Source organism: Rhizophagus irregularis, chromosome 1 (genome assembly GCF_026210795.1).
Source record: "Rhizophagus irregularis chromosome 1, complete sequence".
NCBI classification, from domain to species: Eukaryota; Fungi; Glomeromycota; class Glomeromycetes; order Glomerales; family Glomeraceae; genus Rhizophagus; species Rhizophagus irregularis.
Window position 1 is genome coordinate 522,002 of NC_089429.1, and position 20,073 is coordinate 542,074.

The 20,073-nt window shown below is 26.2% G+C and overlaps 4 protein-coding genes across 4 annotated transcripts; 2 read left to right on the forward strand and 2 right to left on the reverse strand.

Annotated features, from left to right (window-relative positions):
- Nucleotides 1–1,997: 1,997 nt before the first annotated feature.
- Nucleotides 1,998–2,840, forward strand: OCT59_000091 (uncharacterized protein; the record flags this gene model as incomplete). Its single annotated transcript, XM_066138586.1, has 3 exons — nucleotides 1,998–2,019; nucleotides 2,101–2,133; nucleotides 2,692–2,840. 3 exons carry the CDS (start codon nucleotides 1,998–2,000, stop codon nucleotides 2,838–2,840), a joined length of 204 nt encoding a protein of 67 aa, XP_065988066.1.
- An 8,415-nt stretch (nucleotides 2,841–11,255) lies between these two features.
- On the reverse strand, nucleotides 11,256–13,367 carry OCT59_000092 (uncharacterized protein; the record flags this gene model as incomplete). Its single annotated transcript, XM_025320708.2, has 3 exons — nucleotides 11,256–11,926; nucleotides 12,013–12,613; nucleotides 12,729–13,367. The coding sequence occupies 3 exons, from the start codon at nucleotides 13,365–13,367 to the stop codon at nucleotides 11,838–11,840; spliced, it is 1,329 nt and encodes a 442-aa protein (XP_025170758.1). The 3' UTR covers nucleotides 11,256–11,837.
- Nucleotides 13,368–14,855: 1,488 nt separating this feature from the next.
- OCT59_000093 (uncharacterized protein) lies at nucleotides 14,856–16,584 on the forward strand (the record flags this gene model as incomplete). Its single annotated transcript, XM_066138587.1, has 3 exons — nucleotides 14,856–15,290; nucleotides 15,370–15,520; nucleotides 15,621–16,584. The coding sequence occupies 3 exons, from the start codon at nucleotides 14,856–14,858 to the stop codon at nucleotides 16,424–16,426; spliced, it is 1,392 nt and encodes a 463-aa protein (XP_065988067.1). The 3' UTR covers nucleotides 16,427–16,584.
- A 78-nt stretch (nucleotides 16,585–16,662) lies between these two features.
- Nucleotides 16,663–18,272, reverse strand: OCT59_000094 (uncharacterized protein; the record flags this gene model as incomplete). The annotated part of the gene is made up of 3 exons (XM_025330679.2): nucleotides 16,663–17,279; nucleotides 17,384–17,489; nucleotides 17,604–18,272. 3 exons carry the CDS (start codon nucleotides 18,270–18,272, stop codon nucleotides 16,894–16,896), a joined length of 1,161 nt encoding a protein of 386 aa, XP_025170754.2. The 3' UTR covers nucleotides 16,663–16,893.
- Between the last annotated feature and the right edge of the window lie 1,801 nt (nucleotides 18,273–20,073).

Here is a 20,073-nt window from a genome sequence, read left to right on the forward strand (position 1 = left end):
TCGAGTTACATGTAGTGCCGATAGTAATTTAGTATTTCAAGATTCATTAATCCCCAAATTCGATATATTATAGATCAAGTCAATTCGAAAATCGATCACGTTAGAAAGAAATCGGAAAATTCGTAAAAAAACGAGCAAAACCATTGTTTACAATCGAAGTCATGTGATTGAAAATTCTGTCGTAAATGCGCCACGTTACTCATCCAGGACAGCCGATTACGAGCCAAAGGCTGAGTCGAGGCTGATGACGCTTTTATTAAGATATCCGATGACAGTTCTGAGGATGAAGAAAGCCAGAATAAAACGTCAGCAAGTTCTTCCAATTCTGTTCTGATGATAACAACTCCGATATAAACTCGAATCACCTGATCCATGATGAACTCCTACGCAAAAAAATGGCGAGGTTAGGGGAGATGGCTGATCTTGACCTTGGCCTCGACGACCCTTGCGACAAAGGAACACGAGGCGATTCTTGACGAAGAATATATAGACTAGAAATGCCTGAACTATAAGGATGGTCATCGGTCCTACCGGTCCTACTCGGTCCTGGACCGGTCGGTCCCAGGACTTGTAGGACCGGACCGCGGTCTTGCATTTTTTTGTGGCGCAGTAGGACCGGTCCTGAGGACCGACCAGTCCTCATACCGGTCTTCATATAATAAATGATTTTTATATTGAATAAACCTATTAATCTGACAAAGGTCTTCATAAAATAATATAAAGACCGGCCATTTCCAAACCAATAAATAATTCCCACTTGTAGAGTTGCTTGTCAAAACGCTGAAACTCCGAAACTCCGAAAAAAGCGTTTAAGCGGAATATCTCGTCATCCAGTGATCATAAAAGGATGAAACCACCACCATTCGAATCGTCTCAGCGAGACGCGTCGAATGGTGACTAAATCATGTTTCTAGGATCGATAGATAGTCGGTAATTATTGAATTTATTATCAAATAGTTTTGCCGATGTAATTTTTTTTATCGATTCTAAAATCATGATTTTGATACCATTCGACGCGCCGCAGCGAGAAGATTCGAATGGTGGTAAAATCATCCTTTTATAATCACTGGATAGCGAGATATTACGTTTTGAAGTATTTTTTCTCAAAGCTTTAAATTTTGCATGACGTTGTGATGATATCCAGGTGATTTGTAAAAAAAAATTTATATTAAAAATCATCATCCCAATTAGTGTTCATTTATAAAACAAGGCTATTCCTAATAAAGTTAGGGAAGAAAATCTTTTTTTATTTGCAAAAAAAGAAAAAAGACCGATCGGTCTTAAAAAGACTGCGGTCCTTAAAAAGACCGACGGTCTTATTATATGTGATACAGGACCGAAAGACCGCGGTCCTACACTAAGACGGACCGGTCCGTCTTTTTATGGTGTAGGACCGTAGGACCGCGGTCTTCTAGGACCGATGACCATCTTTACTGAACTACGATATTCTACGCGAAGAAATGGCTCGATCAGAAGGAATCTCGGTACAAGCATAATCCGGTCATGTGAAATGCGCAGCGGAAAATTCTTACCAAAAATAGGGGCTGTGCAACGTAAGATTTACTTTTGACGCGTTCGAGGCATGAAAAAATATATCATTTCACAGGATTCGTCTTCAGCACTACGGCACCGGGAGTATAATTTCAAATAATACAAGAGGACTGACTGTCACCTTTCAGCTAATTTACTCGTGCTTAAAAATTTCTTGATAAAGATCTGTCTAACTGTCTTTTTCTGACTTCCTTCCTCCTCAAATTTCGGCACGATCGTAAATTCACAGTCATTATGAGTAATTTACTCGCCGCGTGCTAAAGGGTTTTTTAAAGAATCTTACCAGGTCACTACCTGAGTCAAGAGGATCAGTACACTTACTGCCCCTTTATGTGCGACTTTCCTTTTGTTCTTATAATTAAATCTTGTTTGAACTAGTTTATTCATGAAAAATATCTAACTAAACTCGCAAGGGTAATCGTTTGAACATCCAAAATTTTTTTACAATGTGGTTCTACCCGATTGGAGGTAGGTGTATGTTCACTTTACTAATTCTCAGCACTGTTAGCAGAATAACACTTTTAATTATAATTTTAAACATTACAATAGATCGCGCGACAACGAAATATTGCAATTTCAAAGGTAGTTTTATACCTATAATTAATCATCATGTTAATGGAACTTGTTTATAATCAGTCAAGGGCTAAGATTATTGCGGACACAAGGTATTATCCTTGTGAGAAGCATCATATGATTTTCATGGATCTGACATGATTGCAGAATATTCACTTAATCGATCAAATCCAAACGAGACTTAAATGAACGATATTGAAAGCGATCTATAATCAGAAAAAAAATGACGAATTACGGATGATTATAAATCAACTCTGCTAAACAGGGACAGGATATAATTTTAATATATAATTTTCACAAAATGTTCTTTAATTCTTTAGCTAATCTTTTGGACATATGCACAGATTAGAAAATCTAGTTCCTCAACCATATAATGAAGAATCGTTTTTAAAGAGTTTTTTTATGTAGGTGATCTGGAATCTTTAGCAAATGTTTAGATGAAAATCAAATCGATATGGGCAATGCGTCTAATGACCTCATATATGCGCGAACGCTGTTGGATCAGTTTTTCTTTATGTACAAAAAATGAATACGAATTTATACTTATATTGGACACTAATTAGAAAGGCATTTCTTGGAAAGCTGATATGAAATTAAGTTGCGGAGATTTAGCATCCAATTCTTATGAAAAATTAAATATTGGTGGTCGAAGTACCCCTAGATTAGATGAAAAAGATCTTCTAAAAGCATTAGGAACAGAATTACTTGTACAATAAGAGGAGTACACACCATATGTACGAATTTCAAAATAGTGCATTTAGAGAGGTTGTGCATTTATAAAGGTAAAATAATTAGAGATCATATAAGCTTGAGATCGAATCAGAGGGTGCATTTAGAGAGGGTATACATAATGGGTGCAATTATGGAGGGTGCAATTATGGAGGGTACAATTATGGAGGGTGCAATTATGGAGAGTGCAATTATGGAGAGTGCAATTGTAGAGGTCTAACTGTATTAAGTCTTACACGTGGTAAAAGAAAAGGATACTTGAGCATTGTTTAAAAATAATTTTAACACCGCTTTATATTGCATTACCGACATCAACAAAAGATTACATTACATAGATTGAAACATATAGTCTTCAGTCGAACGGATTTCGACTTACGGTACCTTGTTTGAGAGATATATAAATATAAAGTCTTTTGAATTTAGAACACTATCATTACTATGGGTCTACAGGATGTAGAAATTCACTATAGAAGGTTTCCCGAAATTGATAAAAGCTATTAAGGTAATTCTTTCGTGAAAAGCACGCACTGAAAAAAATACTTGGCGATTTTACGAAATAATAAAAATAGGTAACAGCCATCTTGAAAACGGAACACAATTTTCTCCCAAAAAGATGTCTGTATAAACTAAATATTATATGAAAGTAACAGGTAATTTAGTTGATCTTGTAACTCGCAATACTAGTCGTAATTTAAAAAATAAAGTTTTATTTTTCTTGACTTTTTGCTTGCGTTGGGATGATAAAATTTTTATTGGCAAAAGCGTTTTTACGCGGACACGTGATTTTCACTTTGATTGCAAGGCAATAAGTGGTATACGTAGAATTTGAATCTGTCCATCCGGATATCTGAAAAACTTGTATCCGCGGGACATCATAAATTGTTTAGATTACCAATATAAATGAAAAGATGATCTGTGTTTCGCTCAAAGAAGTTGCCAAAAGTGCTATCCGAAAGAAAACGGAGAGAGCTAGAAATGTTTATGATTTTTTTTCCACCCTTCGTTAGAACGAACTGATTAATGGAAAAACTAGTCGCCATAGCAGTGAACGAACAAAGGGAAATAAAATTCAATAGATGGCATACATCTAACGAATAAAAAGTTTGGCGCAGTGATCACGTGGTACCTGAATTCCACGTTCTCAGCAATGAATGATTTATTACGCATAAGAAAAATTAATAAAGTTTTGCCTAATATGCCTAATATACAGTAAGTCTTGGTATATAATACGGCAATATTCACCAATTTAATTATAGCTACGTATTATATAGCCTTGCTGAAATAATCAACTCAAAGCAAGGACCCACTCAGTTTTAAGTAATTGAATATATTTTCTTTCTTTTGTTTTACCGCTCCACATGCACCATATACCCCAGCAGGAATTAAAACAATCCTTTCATCTCCGCGAGTGGTATAATATCTACCCGCTTCCTAGACATATTTTGCTAATGATACTCTTCCATAAGCCCGTTGTATGACCGTTGCAATTTCCGAACTAGTACCAATGGCGCCACATTATCTCCGGAAGCACCTTTGATTCAAACACTGTAATTTGAGATCTTCCTTTTCACGCATTTTTCCATACATAATCAAAATATGCATTAACCAATGCACCTCTTTAGGTGGATAAATTCATTCTTGGAGAAGTGGTTCGGGTTATATTCAAGAAGTTTCTTAAATGGAACACGAATCCAGTATCTCATCACTATGTAGATTGATTAATTCTTGTACTACTCATGTCTGTTACAAATCCAGTTGGTCCTAACCATCTTTACAAATGTTTAAGCGATTTATAGCATTTGATTTAACGATTACAGTAATATAGCGATTTATCAAGTTTATGCTCTAAAAAATAGATTCACTCAAGCACAGTATTTCATGATGAATGTGCCTGGAACACACGCATGACATAACAAGCTTATCTGATAACGGTGGCATTTTATACAGGATATACTGGTTTAAAAGACTAGCCTGATCGGCATATACGAAAAAAAATAATAACCATTTGTGGTGTTGTGAGGTTAACTATTTTCGTCTTTAGGTACAAGGATCTTAACAATTTTCTTTTTTTCAGAAATAAGGGGTATATATATTGATATCATTTTCATGCACAACGCCTTTCGGCCAAATGTTCCCAGATCTATATTTTGATACGGGTTCACTATTCCAATTTTACAAGCATCAATGGGTAAATACAAAATCCTTACCGTGTAAGCGTATACAGTCTGAACTCTATGTAACCACACCTTAAATAGTCACACCTCTTTATAAGCACCCATTTTTGTAGAACAGATTTTAGTACTATTAGATTACCTCCATATCAGTTATACTGTAGTCACTATTACATAAAATTCTTAACATACATATTATTAAAAAAAACCTCGAAATTACTTATAAATTATAATTCTGGCCGCGTATTAATTTTTAGCTGAAATTATAATATATTTGTAAGTCGTAATTTCCTTATTAGGAAAATTTTATAATTCCGACCAGCACTATATTTGGCCAAAATGTCAATATTTTTATAATTTCGGCCAGAATTTAATTTTGATTAAATTAAAATTTTCTATATAATCACTCCTCCAATTTTAAAGGAACCGAATAAGTGCTATATGTGTTATATGGAGATCAGACAGTATATAATAATCACAGATTTATTTTAATAAGCAAATATTTCACTATAAAAAAATAATAATAAAAAATAATGCAAACCAATTATATCTTATTTTTATATGGTAGCTTGGGATAGTTAACTAAAAAGTAAAATTTGAATAGAAATTACAAAAAAGTGAAATCTGAAAAAGTGAAATCTGAATAGAAATTATAGAAAAATAATATTCAAAAAATGATGGTAATAATAAAGAAGTTAATAAATATGGTTCAATTCCTTTTTTTTTTTGTCTTTATATCATTTTATTTTCTATGAATATAGTACTTCTAGTGTTTTAATTTTTTACTTTAAAGAAGTCTAATTAAAAAAGTTAGTTTATTATATTTCTTTTATATAGAGATCCAAATAATATATAAATAGATTAGTTGTAAAAGTTGTTTATTAGTTATATAAATTTTCATAAGTTAATTATTTCAGAATATGTTTTAAATTTTCTTATTCTACATACTTCCTGTTTTTAAATAATCTACTGATTGGATTTTAATAAATTTTATATCATTGGATTCATCTTAACAAGAGAATTTAATAATAGCAAAATTGGATTTTTAATATTGATAATAGCTGAGTTATTATAGGTTAAAAATTGACTATATATATTTATTGTGTTATATTCAGAATTCTGATTAAATACTTATTTAATATTAGCATTTAGTTATTTGACTAGAAGTTAGCTGTTGATTATTTAACTATTTTAGCCAGCCAAAATAGCTAAACTTTTTAATAAATTTTAGCTGGCTAAAATAGCTAAATCTTTAAGATATAAAAAGAAAAATATAAAAAAAAAATTAAAAAGAAAAAAAATTCTTTAAGATTTATTTAGATTTTTTTTAAGATTATTTAAGTTTTTTTAAAATTTATTAGATTTTTTTAAAAGTTTATTAAATTTATTTAAAGTTTATTTGTGTTTCTTTAAAATTTATTTATATTTTTTAGGATTTATTTGTATTTCTTTAGAATTTATTTAAATTTCTTTAGAATTTATTTGGATTTCTTAGAAGTTATTAGGTTTATTTAATATTTGTTAAATTTTTTTTAAAATTTGTTTAAATTTAAATTATTTGTTTATTTTTATAGGGGTCTGGTACAAAATCCCGAATGTCAAAATCCCAAAAATCCTGAACCAGGCAGCATTATGCTTAATGCTGGCCAATTTTTCAGGATTTTGTACCATTTGGGATTTTGACATTTGGGATTTTGTACGGATTTCTTTTATAGTATTAAATTTATTTAAATTGTTAGATTCATTGCTTAAATATATTAGTTATTTTTATTTAGATTTATTAGATTATTATATTTTAAATTAAAATCAAAAAGTTTATATTAAAATTATATAATTTATTATAATTAGATGATTTATATTTATACTTTCTAAGCATATTACTATATTTGCTAAATAAGTAGAGAAATATTTTATTTTATATAAAATTATTTTTAATAAAGTTACTATTTTAAAAATTTAAATAAAAAAAATATAATTTATATTTGTATAGCAGATATTATTATAAATAAAAACAATGGACTTATGGGATATATCTGCAAATAGGTAGAGTGTAATTTATTTATAATAGGTTTAGTTTATGTAAATTTTCCAAATATTATTCTCTTTGAGTATAATATTAAAAAAAGAAATAAATAAATAAAAATAATTTTAAAAAAATTGTAGATAAATTTTCTGCATATTATATTGATATTTTTTAAAATAATTTTAAAATTTAACTATATATTTATATTTATATAATAAAAGAATGACCAAAAATAATGTAATTTAAATTTCAGAATTTTTACTCTATATTATCATCTATTTTAGGAATGCAAAATTAAAACATAATTCCAGCCAAAATTATATTAACTACAAATTTACAAAAATGGAAAATGTGTAATATCATCATAATCTGCTCTTTTTAGAATGTTATTTTTGGCTATTTTTAAATAAAGTAAAAGGCAATTTAAATACCAATTATTAATTTTATATAGAAACTAATATTTGCAATTTATTTTTATAAAATTATAAAATTTAAAAAATATAAAATAATAAATAAGTAAATAGTAATTGTAATAGAATAAAATTTAATTTATTTAATAGTTTATTATAATGTATCAAGTAGTAGTAATTATATATTTTTAATATCATTATAAATAGTAAAAAAGTATTTTATTATCTTTTATAATAATTTAAATTAATTATAATTTATTATTTATAGATATTAAGGTTATAAATTAAATCATAGTTATAATTTAATGCAAAATAATGAAGTGAATCCAATAAATTTATTTTATCCTTTTATGATTACTAGAAGGTAAGTTATAAATTTAAATTTCAAAATTTAATTATTTAAACTATTTTATATAAAAATTGTATTAATTAATAGGCTATTTTTTTTTTTATTTTTACTCCAAAAATACTATAAATTTTAATATAAAAATGTTATTTTTTTTAAAAAAACTTGTTATAAGTATTTTATTAGATTAAAGTTTTAAATAATGTAATTTTTTTTAGAAAAATTAAAATACAAACTGGATTTAAAATTTATACACCGATTTTAAAATCTTAAAATTTACGACTTTGTCCACTTTAAAAATTACTTAATATGAAAAAAAAAATTGATTTAGAATGCTGATATTGGGTTTAAAGCCGTTTGATCACGTGATTTTTCATACCAACTATGAGGCGTGACAATAAAATTTATAAATAGTAAAAATGGAAAACTAGGGTGATGAATTTTAAAATCACGTGATCAAACCGGCTTTTAAGTTTGATTATTACATTTGTTAATTGGCAATTAAAAAAATGTTTTCCAAAATTTGCAGGGAAATTTGCTTGCAAAATCGAATAGGAGATTATTAGATAAATATTGTACAGAATAAATCTAACCAATGAAATTTATTAAATCATATTGCCAAAATTTTTTGGTAGTGTTTATTATATTTATTTTATCCAATGTTTTTTTCTTTCTTTTATTATTATTATTATTATTATTTTTTATTGTCAACCCAATAAAGCGAATTGAACAAGTTTATTTATTTTTATTTTTTTACATTTGACATTTTTTTTATTCAGACAGGATTCTATCCCTTATTAGTGCTGACAGATCCATTGTCTTCCTTAGACTTTGCACAATAAAGGGTAAAGAAAATAAAAATCTCTACTGTTATAGTCCTTTGGAATACACTCATGATTTGTGACACCAACCATAAAAGCAGGTACATTGGCTAATCTTCTTCCAGGAAAGACGGTTTCTCCTATATTCTTCTCCAACTTTTTTTTTTTATCTATAAACCTGTATCATTAAAACTATGTTAAAACTTAAAAGCAGGAAGCTTAATAAATAGATGATACTGCAAATCTTTTTTGGCCCCTTTGATAACGTCAACCTTCCAAAATTTTAGACTGTCAGATTGTTGACATTAAGTTTATAACAAACAAGGGTAATTTTATATCGAATATATTTTTCCGTAATAAAGTAATAAAATATTTTTTTTTTTAGAGAAGTGTGTGTATATTTAAGAAAGAAGTTTGAAGTTTATTAAAAAAGAAAGAAGGAAATTTTATATTGAATATATCTTTTTTTTTCTAAGAAATTTTTTTAAAAAAAGAAAGAAGTTTTGAATTTTTTCAACAAGTGTTGAGAAATACAAATTGTTAATAAAAATTTAATCAAGTATATATATAACTAGGTCAGAAAACCTAGTAACCTACTACTCATTTATTTAATTATGTAGTATCATTATAAAATTACTTCTCTTGAAGTATCTTCAGTATAACGATAATAATAATCGTTAAATTTTTTCTTAATCAGGTACAAGATAAAAAATCATGTAAAAAAAATCGGTTTCCTAAAAATATCATGATTAAACGAAGTACGCGCAATAATAGACTGATACACTTACGCTTCGGACAATTAGCCGTAGGTAATTTGTAATTTTGCGTGGCGTATTTATACAAGTGTATATTGTATATACTTTGGATACTTAGGAATGGGAACCTTTAAAAGAATTTATCGTATTTTAATATCTGTTCGGAGCGTCCGAGGCGTTGTAATCTTTTTAAAAAAATGTATCACTGCATCATTAAATTTATCATAAATATATATTAAAAGTACTACGTTGCAGATTTTCTGTTTATTTCCATGACGTTAACATTAATTGCAAAATTTTTGAAACAGGTTAATTAGAATGACAAAACAATTATATAATCGGTTACACCTGATCCTAAAATTTCATTGGCCATTACACGTGGCGTGACAGTGAAGAAAAAAATGGTTCAGCCATTTTTACGTAAGTATTGTTATCGTTATATATATTTGTTAATAATATTCATGAATCACATTTGTTTAACCTTGTCAATTAATCTGAATAGCATTTTGAGGGTTTAATCCCCTTTAAAGATGTAAAGATGCGCTAAATTATTTAAACGATCGTCAACATTTTTAGGAAAATCAGGGTCGTTTTGCTTAACGAATACAAATCAACAATTATTTGTAGACAAATGAAAAAAATTCTACTCTTTTTTAGTGAGGAAAGTATGTTATATTTATATCCGATTTTTTTTTAAAATGATTTTTTAAGTAATGTTTGAATTGCAGTGGTCTGATGTTTTGTTCATGCTGGGCTTTCAAGAAAATTTCCTGATTATTCGCCGAAACAAGTTTATCATCGGTAATTCGGTACTATAATTATAAAGAATAAATCAAATATTTGTCGACTACCAATTTTTCCGATGATGGCTGACAAATCGATAAAAATTTGGCTAGCTTTTTATAGATTAGAATAAAAAAAAATACACTCACAATTTCTATGATCAAATGACACAAGACTAAACCCAGATCGTCATTTAAAAAAAAAAAAAAGATTCTAATAGAATATATACTGTATAAGGGTACTTTTGTGAATGATAATCAAAAATTGATGATACGGTTAAAATATTATAGATCTACGTAGAAGATTGACAATTCTTGTACTCCCAAGATTCCCAAGAAAATGAAGAAAATCATGAATAAATACGGGATGTTGAAAGCCTCCGCATCATATTATGATCACGTGAGAACAATAATCATTTATTGTGATACAAGATGGAAAGTTTTCTATTTTTATGATAAAAAATATTATTACTAAGGGCGTGGGCAAAAAAAAAACTCGATTTAATTATTAACATAAAAGGTGTGGGCCAAAAAAAAAAACGATTATATATGTTTTTGAACTTTTTAATTTAATTGGCTAATGACACATTTATTGTGAAACAGAACAGTCATATGATTCATTAATCATCATTGACTTTGGCCATAAAAATATAAATTTATTTCAGAATTTGATTAAGTGTTTCTCTTCATTGAAATTTTTAAGATCTAAACTTATTTTGTATAATCTTTCCATAAAAGATTTTATAATAATAATAATTATAAATGATACATCAAATGTATACCCCTTAAAAATCCGCATTCCGTATTTAAGCGATCTTTGTATTTTTTTGTATTCACGCAAATCTCATTTCGACACGTTCATTTTTAGGTAACGCGTTAAAACGACCGTTACTTGAAATACGCGTATTTTAATAATAAACACGTGATTTATTCGATTTGTTCGATTTTGTTCTATTTGACGTAAATTCTAAAAATATCTAAAAAGATTAAGATTGATAATTAATTTTTAAATTACGTGTTTAAAAAAAATCAAATAATAAATTAGTTTTTTTTTTTTACAATCAAAAAAACAACTTATTAATATTTCTTTTTCATTTATTCGATTATTTTTTTTTTTGAAGAATTTTTTTTAAAAAAAAATGCTGATTAAATGGATTTTGAAATGTAGATTTTTTTTTTTTGATGTGATAAATAAAAATTCAACCCATTAGATTGTTACAAAATTCAAATATACTTTGTATGAGAAATAATTATTTTTTTTTTTCGACACTCATTCAAATTAAAAACCAAAGAAAAAATAAAAAAAAAGTGAAATGCTATATATTAGATTTTTGCAAAAAGAAAAAAAAAAAAGAAAAAAAAAATTAAAAGAAATCTACAATGTTTAAGAAATTAAAAAAAAAAATTTAACTACAGGTAATATATATATATATATATGTATATAATTCTCTAAAAAAAAAAACACAAAATCTTTCAGAAGAAAAAGAAAAGAAAAAATTACATAAACTTTTTTTAGAAAAAAAAAAAGGAAAAAAAAAGTCTTTACCAAAAAAAATTTTTTTGATTCTCTAAGTTTTTTTTAATACAACAAAAGAACTTTTTTTGTACGATTCAACGAATCGGAGTCGGAGTAATCGGAGTAATAATAATAAATACTATTTCGTCATTAGGTACCATTATGTAATATTCCATTTATGTAATATTTGTAAGTATTGGCGATAAATATTATAAAATTCATCCGAAAACGTCCAGGTTAATGTAACTCCTATAAAATATTATAAAAAAAAATATTAAGTAAAAAAAAAGGAAACGGACTTTAAAATCAATATATGAATAATTAATTATACATACTTCTTATAACTTGACCAAATTTTTGAATAGCGGAAGCAATACTCCATCTTCCTAATACGACAACAGAACCTTGTTTAATTCCCCAATCGATAAATTTTTGACATTCCAATAAAGTTTGTTTTTCGGAAGGAATTTGAAATTGATGAACTTTTAGAAATTCTTCAACAGTAGAAGTGTCCCATATATTTGGACTATCAAGAAAAGCTTGCCAATCAGATTGAATAATATATTCATCAAGTTCATTTTTACTATCACCAATTATAGCAAGTAATTTTAAATTTGGAAAATATGATTTCGTTAAACCTTCATACATAGTTTCACCAAATCCTATACAATCTTTAAATTTTAATTTTTGTAAATTTTTACATGCAGTAAGATTTTCCCAAGGTAATTCTTCACAACTCCTAAAATCTATTTTCCAAAAATGAATTGAACAAAGACTTTTCGATTGTGTTGATAATGAAGGAAAAATTGTATTAGGTATAACATTGGCAACTTTAAGGGATTTTAAACGAGTTTGAGTATTTACAAATTCTCGTAAAGATTCCAATTCTTCTGTATAATTTGGAGGTGAATCTTGAAGATATACGAATAATTTATCCTATAATAATAATAATAATACAAAAAAATTATCGGTTGAGGAAATGATCGACAAAAAAGGTCACGTGAACAAGAAATGAAAAAAGAATCATAATCTCACCCCCTAAAAAACTTACCAAATTTTTACAAGAATCTTTTAATTCAGTTAAAACTCGATCTTTAACGAATTCACCTTGAATTTTTAATTTTCTAACCGGTTCTAATAAATTTTTAAATTCTCGTTCTATTAATCTTGTATATCTATAATCGGTTGCTTTTCGTGAAAGCCATTCACCGAGAACCAAATGTAATAATATAACGGATCTTGTAAGAAATAATTTAAATAATGCTCTTATCATTAAAGAGATTGAATTATAAGGAGCATTTTCTAAATAACCACACCAAACATCAACGGATTGACAAAATCTGTCATAGTCTAATCTTTTCAACATAGAAGCATAATCAAAAGTAGGTCTTGCATAACTTTTTCTGTTTAACTCTAAACCTTCCTCTTCAAGATAAATATATTCTTCGTAACCAAAACATGAAATATAAGTATCAACTAATTTTGCATTTCCATTTTTAAAATAATAAAAAGGATTTCTCCATAAAAGTGGTATAGCAGCTCTACACCATGAACGATTTACTAAAATACAAGAATGTAAATAACGTCTTATATCATAATCATCATTATTTGGATTTTTACTAGATTTACGAATAGATGTAAAAATGATTCTTAAAACGTCTAATGGCAATCTTGATGCGACCGATGACATAATTTGATTGGATAATAAAGTTTGTTTATTATTAAAGTAAAGGAAAAAAAATTTTGAGAAAGAGTTGTAAAAAAAATTTTTGAAATTTGCTCAAGTTGTATTTATAAGGGTATGAAAAATGTAAATCTAGTTTCGTGTAACAATACATAAATGGCGGTCAAGAATAATTGATTGGATAATTTGTAAAACATCATGGTCAGACAATTATCGATGATCAAAAATCATACAAGTCACGTGAGTGTATTACGCAAACTTATATATAAAATTTCACAATTTACCCAACTTTGATTGAACAAATTAAAAATCAGGTTATTTAGGTTATTTTGACGATTTAAGCAATTTTATTATATCAAATTACAATTAAAAGGAACTAGAACAAAGAAAATCCAAGAAAAATTTATATATAAATAAATAAAAAATTTATATTTATATATATAAATATATTTTTTTTAAAAATCATTATAAAAAAAAAAATAATAATAATAATTTTCGAAAATTTATTAACTGCAGTATTATTAATTATTTTTAAATTATTTTTTTATTTTTATTTTTATTTTATTTTTTATTTTTTATTTTGTCAAAATAAATTTTTTAATTTACTTTTCCTACATTTTTTTTTTTTTTAAACACAGCAATTATTATCGTTATATAGTTTTCGTTTTTTTTTTAATTTTTTTAACCGCATTTTTAAGAATTCACGTTGTACATTTGTACACGTGTACATTAACCGTTAAATTTAATTTTTTTATGCCTTATTTTGTTATTTTTTAAAGGAAAGCCATATAAAGAAAAAAATGAGGCTGTGCAAAAAATTTTTTTTTTATTTTGATATTTTTTTTTTTATAAAAAAAACAATCCGCCTAATGATAAAAGAATCTAATTTTTTGATGAGGAAAATAAAAATGGGTGAGTAAATTTATTCTTTCTCAATTTAATTTTATCACATGATTATTCTATTCTTTTTTGTATAATTGTATTACCTATTTTCACTGAGTAATAATTTTTAACGATGCTTTATTTATTTATTATTATTATTATTTTATTATTGTTATTATTATATTAATCAGAGATGCTAATCAAAAAAAGAAAAAAGCTAAGCGCGAAATAACAAAAAAAAAAATGTGGCGTAGCATTTACTATTATATCATAACGGTAAATTTCACTTTAAAAAAATATCAAAGCCATTCTAATATTTACGATTACATTAAACTATGCCACAAAAGTAAATTATAGATATTTCCGTTTTGATAGATTCTCTATTATTGCCATTTTTCGTAACGTTTAAAATCGAAAGGACTTGATCATCATCGTGTTTTTTACCAAAACGAAGTTACAATAGGATTACAATGATTAAACAAGTATTTTTTTTTTTTTTTTCTAACCGAATTAAATTTTTGAAAAAAAAAAAAAATTTCAAAAAAAAAAATTCTTTTCCCCTTTTCTTTTTGATTCTAATTAAAACCTTTTTACTTTTTTTTCTTTGAACAAATGTCAGAATCAAAAGATGAAGAAGATAATAATAATAAATCTAACAAATTAGATACAAAAGATAATGAAGATTTTAAGAATTCACCGGTATCTGCATCAACGGTAACGCCACCACCAACGGTGTTAAAAAAATCATCATCAACACCGTCTTCTGATAATTTCACAACAAGAGGTCAAATTTCTCCTACGCCAACACCATATTACACAGGCGAGTATTATACAGGTAATAATGATTATAAAATGACGCCTCATATGAGAATAGATGACGATCGAAGAATTCCTATTGTGGATATTAGTGATGATGAAAAAGATGACCGTGAAGTAAAAATGAAGAATGGAAAAAGATTTGGTCCTTTAATAATATGGGAAATAAATGCTTGGTGTAATTTTGTTATGTTATTTGGATGTGGGACTTTATTATTCTTTTATTTTAAGGTAAAAGTTTTTTGATCTTGATTGATTTGGTTGGTATTTTAATTTGTATGCGCTAATCGAAATATATCTGTCATTTAAGAGTTCAATACAAAGTGATTATGTACAATTTGCAAAAATAGTCATAATAATATTTCTTATAATAGAATTAATGGTTCGTATAATAAATTTATTACAAATGAATTATTATGATTATAATTTTGGTTTGGGGGATTGTTTAGGAATTTTATTTAGTAAGTTATTAAATGGTTTTTTAATAATAATAATAATAATAATAATATATATATTTTTTAATTTACGTATTAATTATATTTTTACATTATTTTACGTTAGTTAAGAAGGAATCTTATTTGATATTTAGTAACAAATGGATAGAATTATCACAAATAATTAGATTAGCAGATATAGCGGATAATACATGTTTTATAATTCCAACATTATTCTTACTTCATATAATTTTATATTATTTAATACATAGAGAAGATCCCAAAGATACAAGTTATGATATTGATAGTATTTGTAAATATATGGAAATAATTTTATCATTCCCTGCAATAATTTTAGTTATAACAAGAATTTGGTTTATTATTAAGACAATAGATTATGCAAAAAAAGTTGATGATGACGATGATGATTATCGTGATCGTAGTGATTGTTGTAATAATAATGGTAATTTTGATTGTGGAAGATGTGATTGTTATTGGTATGGATATTCTGATCATGGTCATGGTGGAGATTCTTGTGGAGATTGTTGTGGAGCTTTTTGTGAATGTTGTGGAAATTGTTATGAAGCTACTTGTAATGCTTGTGGAAATTGTTGTGGAGCTTTTTGTGAATGTTGTGGAAATTGTTGTGAAGCTACTTGTAATGGTTGCAGAAATTGTTCCGAAGCATTTTGTGATGCTTGTGGAAATTGTTGTGGAGCTTCTTGTGATGCTTGTGGAAATTGTTGTGGAGCTTTTTGTGATGCTTGTGGTCCTTTTTATGAAGTTTTAGGATCTATTTGTGGTCCTTTTTGTGAAGTTTTAGGTTCTTGTTGTGGAGGTTTTTGTGAAGTTTTAGGGTCTATTTGTGAAGCTGGTGGTTCTATTTTTGAAGTTTTAATAAGCATTTGTTGTTGTTGTTGTATTTGTGAATAGGGTGTGTTGTTGTGAATAATTTAATAATATTAAGCATTAGAATTTAAATTATTTTTAAATTGTTGTATAAACAGTAGACATGTTTTATTTTATTTATCAAGAAATATTATTTCGTTTTATAAATATTATTATTATACAAAATAAAACACATTTTTTTTAAAAACCCTTTCGTTTTATTTTATTTATTAAAAAAAAACAAGAAATATTATTATTATACAAAATAAATCCCTTTTTTTAAAAAACCCTTTCGTTTTATTTTATTTATTAATAAAAAAACAAGAAATATTATTATTATACAAAATAAATCACTTTTTTTTAAAAAAAAACCCTTTCCCTTCCCATTTCAACGTAAGACTCGGGAAAAATAATAACATTAATAATAAAATAATAATAAAATAATAAAATAATAATAAAATAATAAATAGAAAATAATAATAAAAATAATTTTTTTTAAAAAAAAAAAAAATTTAATTAGAAGCAGCAGAATTAAAAGAAAAACAACAAAGAGCATTTAAACAGCCTGCAAGACAATAATTTAAACTATCTCTACAATTAGCACCCCATCCTCCACCATTACAACAACTACAACAATAACATCCATCGCAACAACCTCCAAATAATGAAGATTTAGCAAAACCTCCCGAATTTTCATCTTGAGCATCTCGAGTATTAGTTGTTAATTGATTATTTTGTTCCATATTTATAACAGTTGCATCTTCTTGTTGTTGTTGAGTTTCTGTATAGGTTTGTGATGATGTATTATTATTATTTTCGTTGGTGGTATTAGAAGTTGTATTAGTAGTAGAAGTTGTAGTATAAGATTTTATATATGATTTGAATGAATCATTTTGAACTAATTATAGAAAAAAAAAAAAAAGTTAGTTAAAATTAGTTAAATTTTAAATTTAATTTTAAATTTAATTTTTAATTTAAAAAAAAAAAATTTTTTTTTTTTACCAAATATTATAATAACCCTAAATATTAATGAAATTACGGTCAAACAAATAACAAAATATTTAATAGGCGTTATAAACCTGTATAAATATTTTGCTTCAAATGGATCCTAAAACATATATAAAAGAAGAAGTATTAATAAAATGAATAATATTATTAACGATAAATATGATAAAATACGATAAATACGATAAATATGATAAAATAAAAAATTCATACTAACCAAATAACAAATTAAAGATAATAAAATACTCCATATAATCAAATATCTCCATATTCTATCAATTTTACCTGATGGATAAATTGTAAATGGTCTAAAAAATATAATATTAAATTTAGGAAAGAAGAAATTTGGTTTTGGTTTAAATTTTATAAATTCTTTCTTTATTTCAGGAACTTTCATATATAATGGTTCATAACTATATGGTTTTATATAAAGAGAAAGTTCATTTAATAAAGAATTATTTTGTGTTGATTGTGTTGATAATGATGATAAAGAAGAAGGTGAATAAATTGAAGGAGAAGGTAAAGATAATGAAATTGTTGAAGAATTTGATGATGATGAAAGTGAAGATAAAGGTGAAGATAAATTTTTATTAAAATTATTAAAATTTGATTGTTTTGATTGTTTTGAATCTTTTGAATCTTTTAAATCTTCAAATATATTAATAAAATAATCATTATTTTTCGTTGGATTAAAAGTATTAGAATTAATAATATATGAAGGTTCAATAGAAGATGAATAATTTGTTAATTCCTTCTTCATTTTATTCGATTCCGAATTATATGAATTAATATCATCCTTATTCGTTTCCGACGAAAAATTATTTGAATAAGAAGAAATTATAGGTGGTGAATTATACATATACATAGATTGATATTGTCCTTTCATGATAAAAAAGAATTTTTATTTCCTTAAAAAATTTTTTTTTAAAAAAAAAAATGAAAAATTTGAAAAATGAAAAAATAAACCCAAAAAAATTTGAATTTTTCGTAAAAAGAAAAACGCCTGCGTCTAAAAAATTGATAGCCAAATACGTAATTGTACTTCTTTAAATGGACCTCAATTTGGTTAGAACAGTTTTATGTTCCACAAAGTTATTATTAGTCATAAATTGGTTAAAATAGGCGTGAATAGATGTAATGTTCGTAATACTCGTTCAATGAGCTCAATGAAACGAGTTGTACTACGAAGACAAAATTACCAACTCGAATTATGGCATTATGAATTATGAGATAAGTGATATTTTTTGCCCATTCTGGCTTTAAATGTGATAAATTGAACAAAGTGAAATGGATTAAGGGAGCGCGAAAAAAAATATCAGATCTTGAATTGACTCTTACACTAAAAGAAATATTTTAAATGTAATAACGAATCAATTTTAAAAAGAATATTTAAAGGTTAAAAGATATACTATATTTATTTATAAAGGCATTAATAAATTGAACGACCTTATTTGTATTATTACACGAACGGAATTCACTGTAAATTTTTTATCAGCCTGATATTTATCGACAATGTAATAATATTAACACGCCTATTGATAATAATACTGTTATGGAATGGAATATCGGTATTCGAACAATATTTTGACTCCTCGTTCAATAAATAATAGATATTGCGTCAGTCATGCTATTATTATTGTAAGAGTATTTAAACTGTAAAACTTATTAAAGGATTATCATATTTAGCCGATAAAAAAAAAATATCAATTATTTAGCAATTACTATATTGTTCCTGCGTGCTTATTTCATACTTGCTTCAAGCGTCTTCGATGGAATGCTTTTTTTTGTTGCGTAATAGAATTTGCAGCTTTTGCAGTCCATTAATTAAACATTCTGATACTGTAAACCAAAGAAAATCAATAAAATATACAATAGATAATTCATGATGTATATTAACCTGGATCTCATTCTCGCGCACCATTATGTGGAGAATACATGTCCAATATAGGTTGACACAATTAAACGCACCTCCCTATAAAAAATTTATTCCATTTTTTATTTATTCCGTAAATGTATCATATTCACGGAATTTATAGCCTCAAAACATGGAAATTATCCGAGTTGCTTAGATTTTTAGTATATTCATATTCAGTTTTTACATAAAATTTGTTTCACGATTTGATATTTTGTAAATTCATGTTACTTTAAGGCAAGATTTTGCACATTTCATTGTTAATCATCTTAATTATAACTAGACTTCTTGAGGAAGGAATCAATCTAAATGAAGGACAAAACAAAAGTTTAAATGCATAACATAATAATACGATCACTGAAATAGGTAGAGTATCAGTGCAAATTATTGTATGATATAGCCACATCAGCACATTAAACATATTAAGCATAACGCCCATTACTATCGTCAATCTTAATATCAAAGCTTATATATTTTTTGTATTATACTCATTATATTATTTTAGATAAATTATTAATTTGAAACTAGCATATAAATAAGGTACGCACTTGTAGCCCATAATGTTTACGGTATGTTGCCATTCATTAAAGGATACTAATGTGAACTATATTTTAGTATTTTTTTTCGGATCAACATATGCGCAGTGTTTTATATTAAACATATATTTGTGAGGTCATAAAAGAATTCATTCGGTACTGTATTTATGCATTAATTTACAAGAGATTAAATTCGAATTTATTTGTAGATAATAAGTAATATAAACATCTAGAAGCGT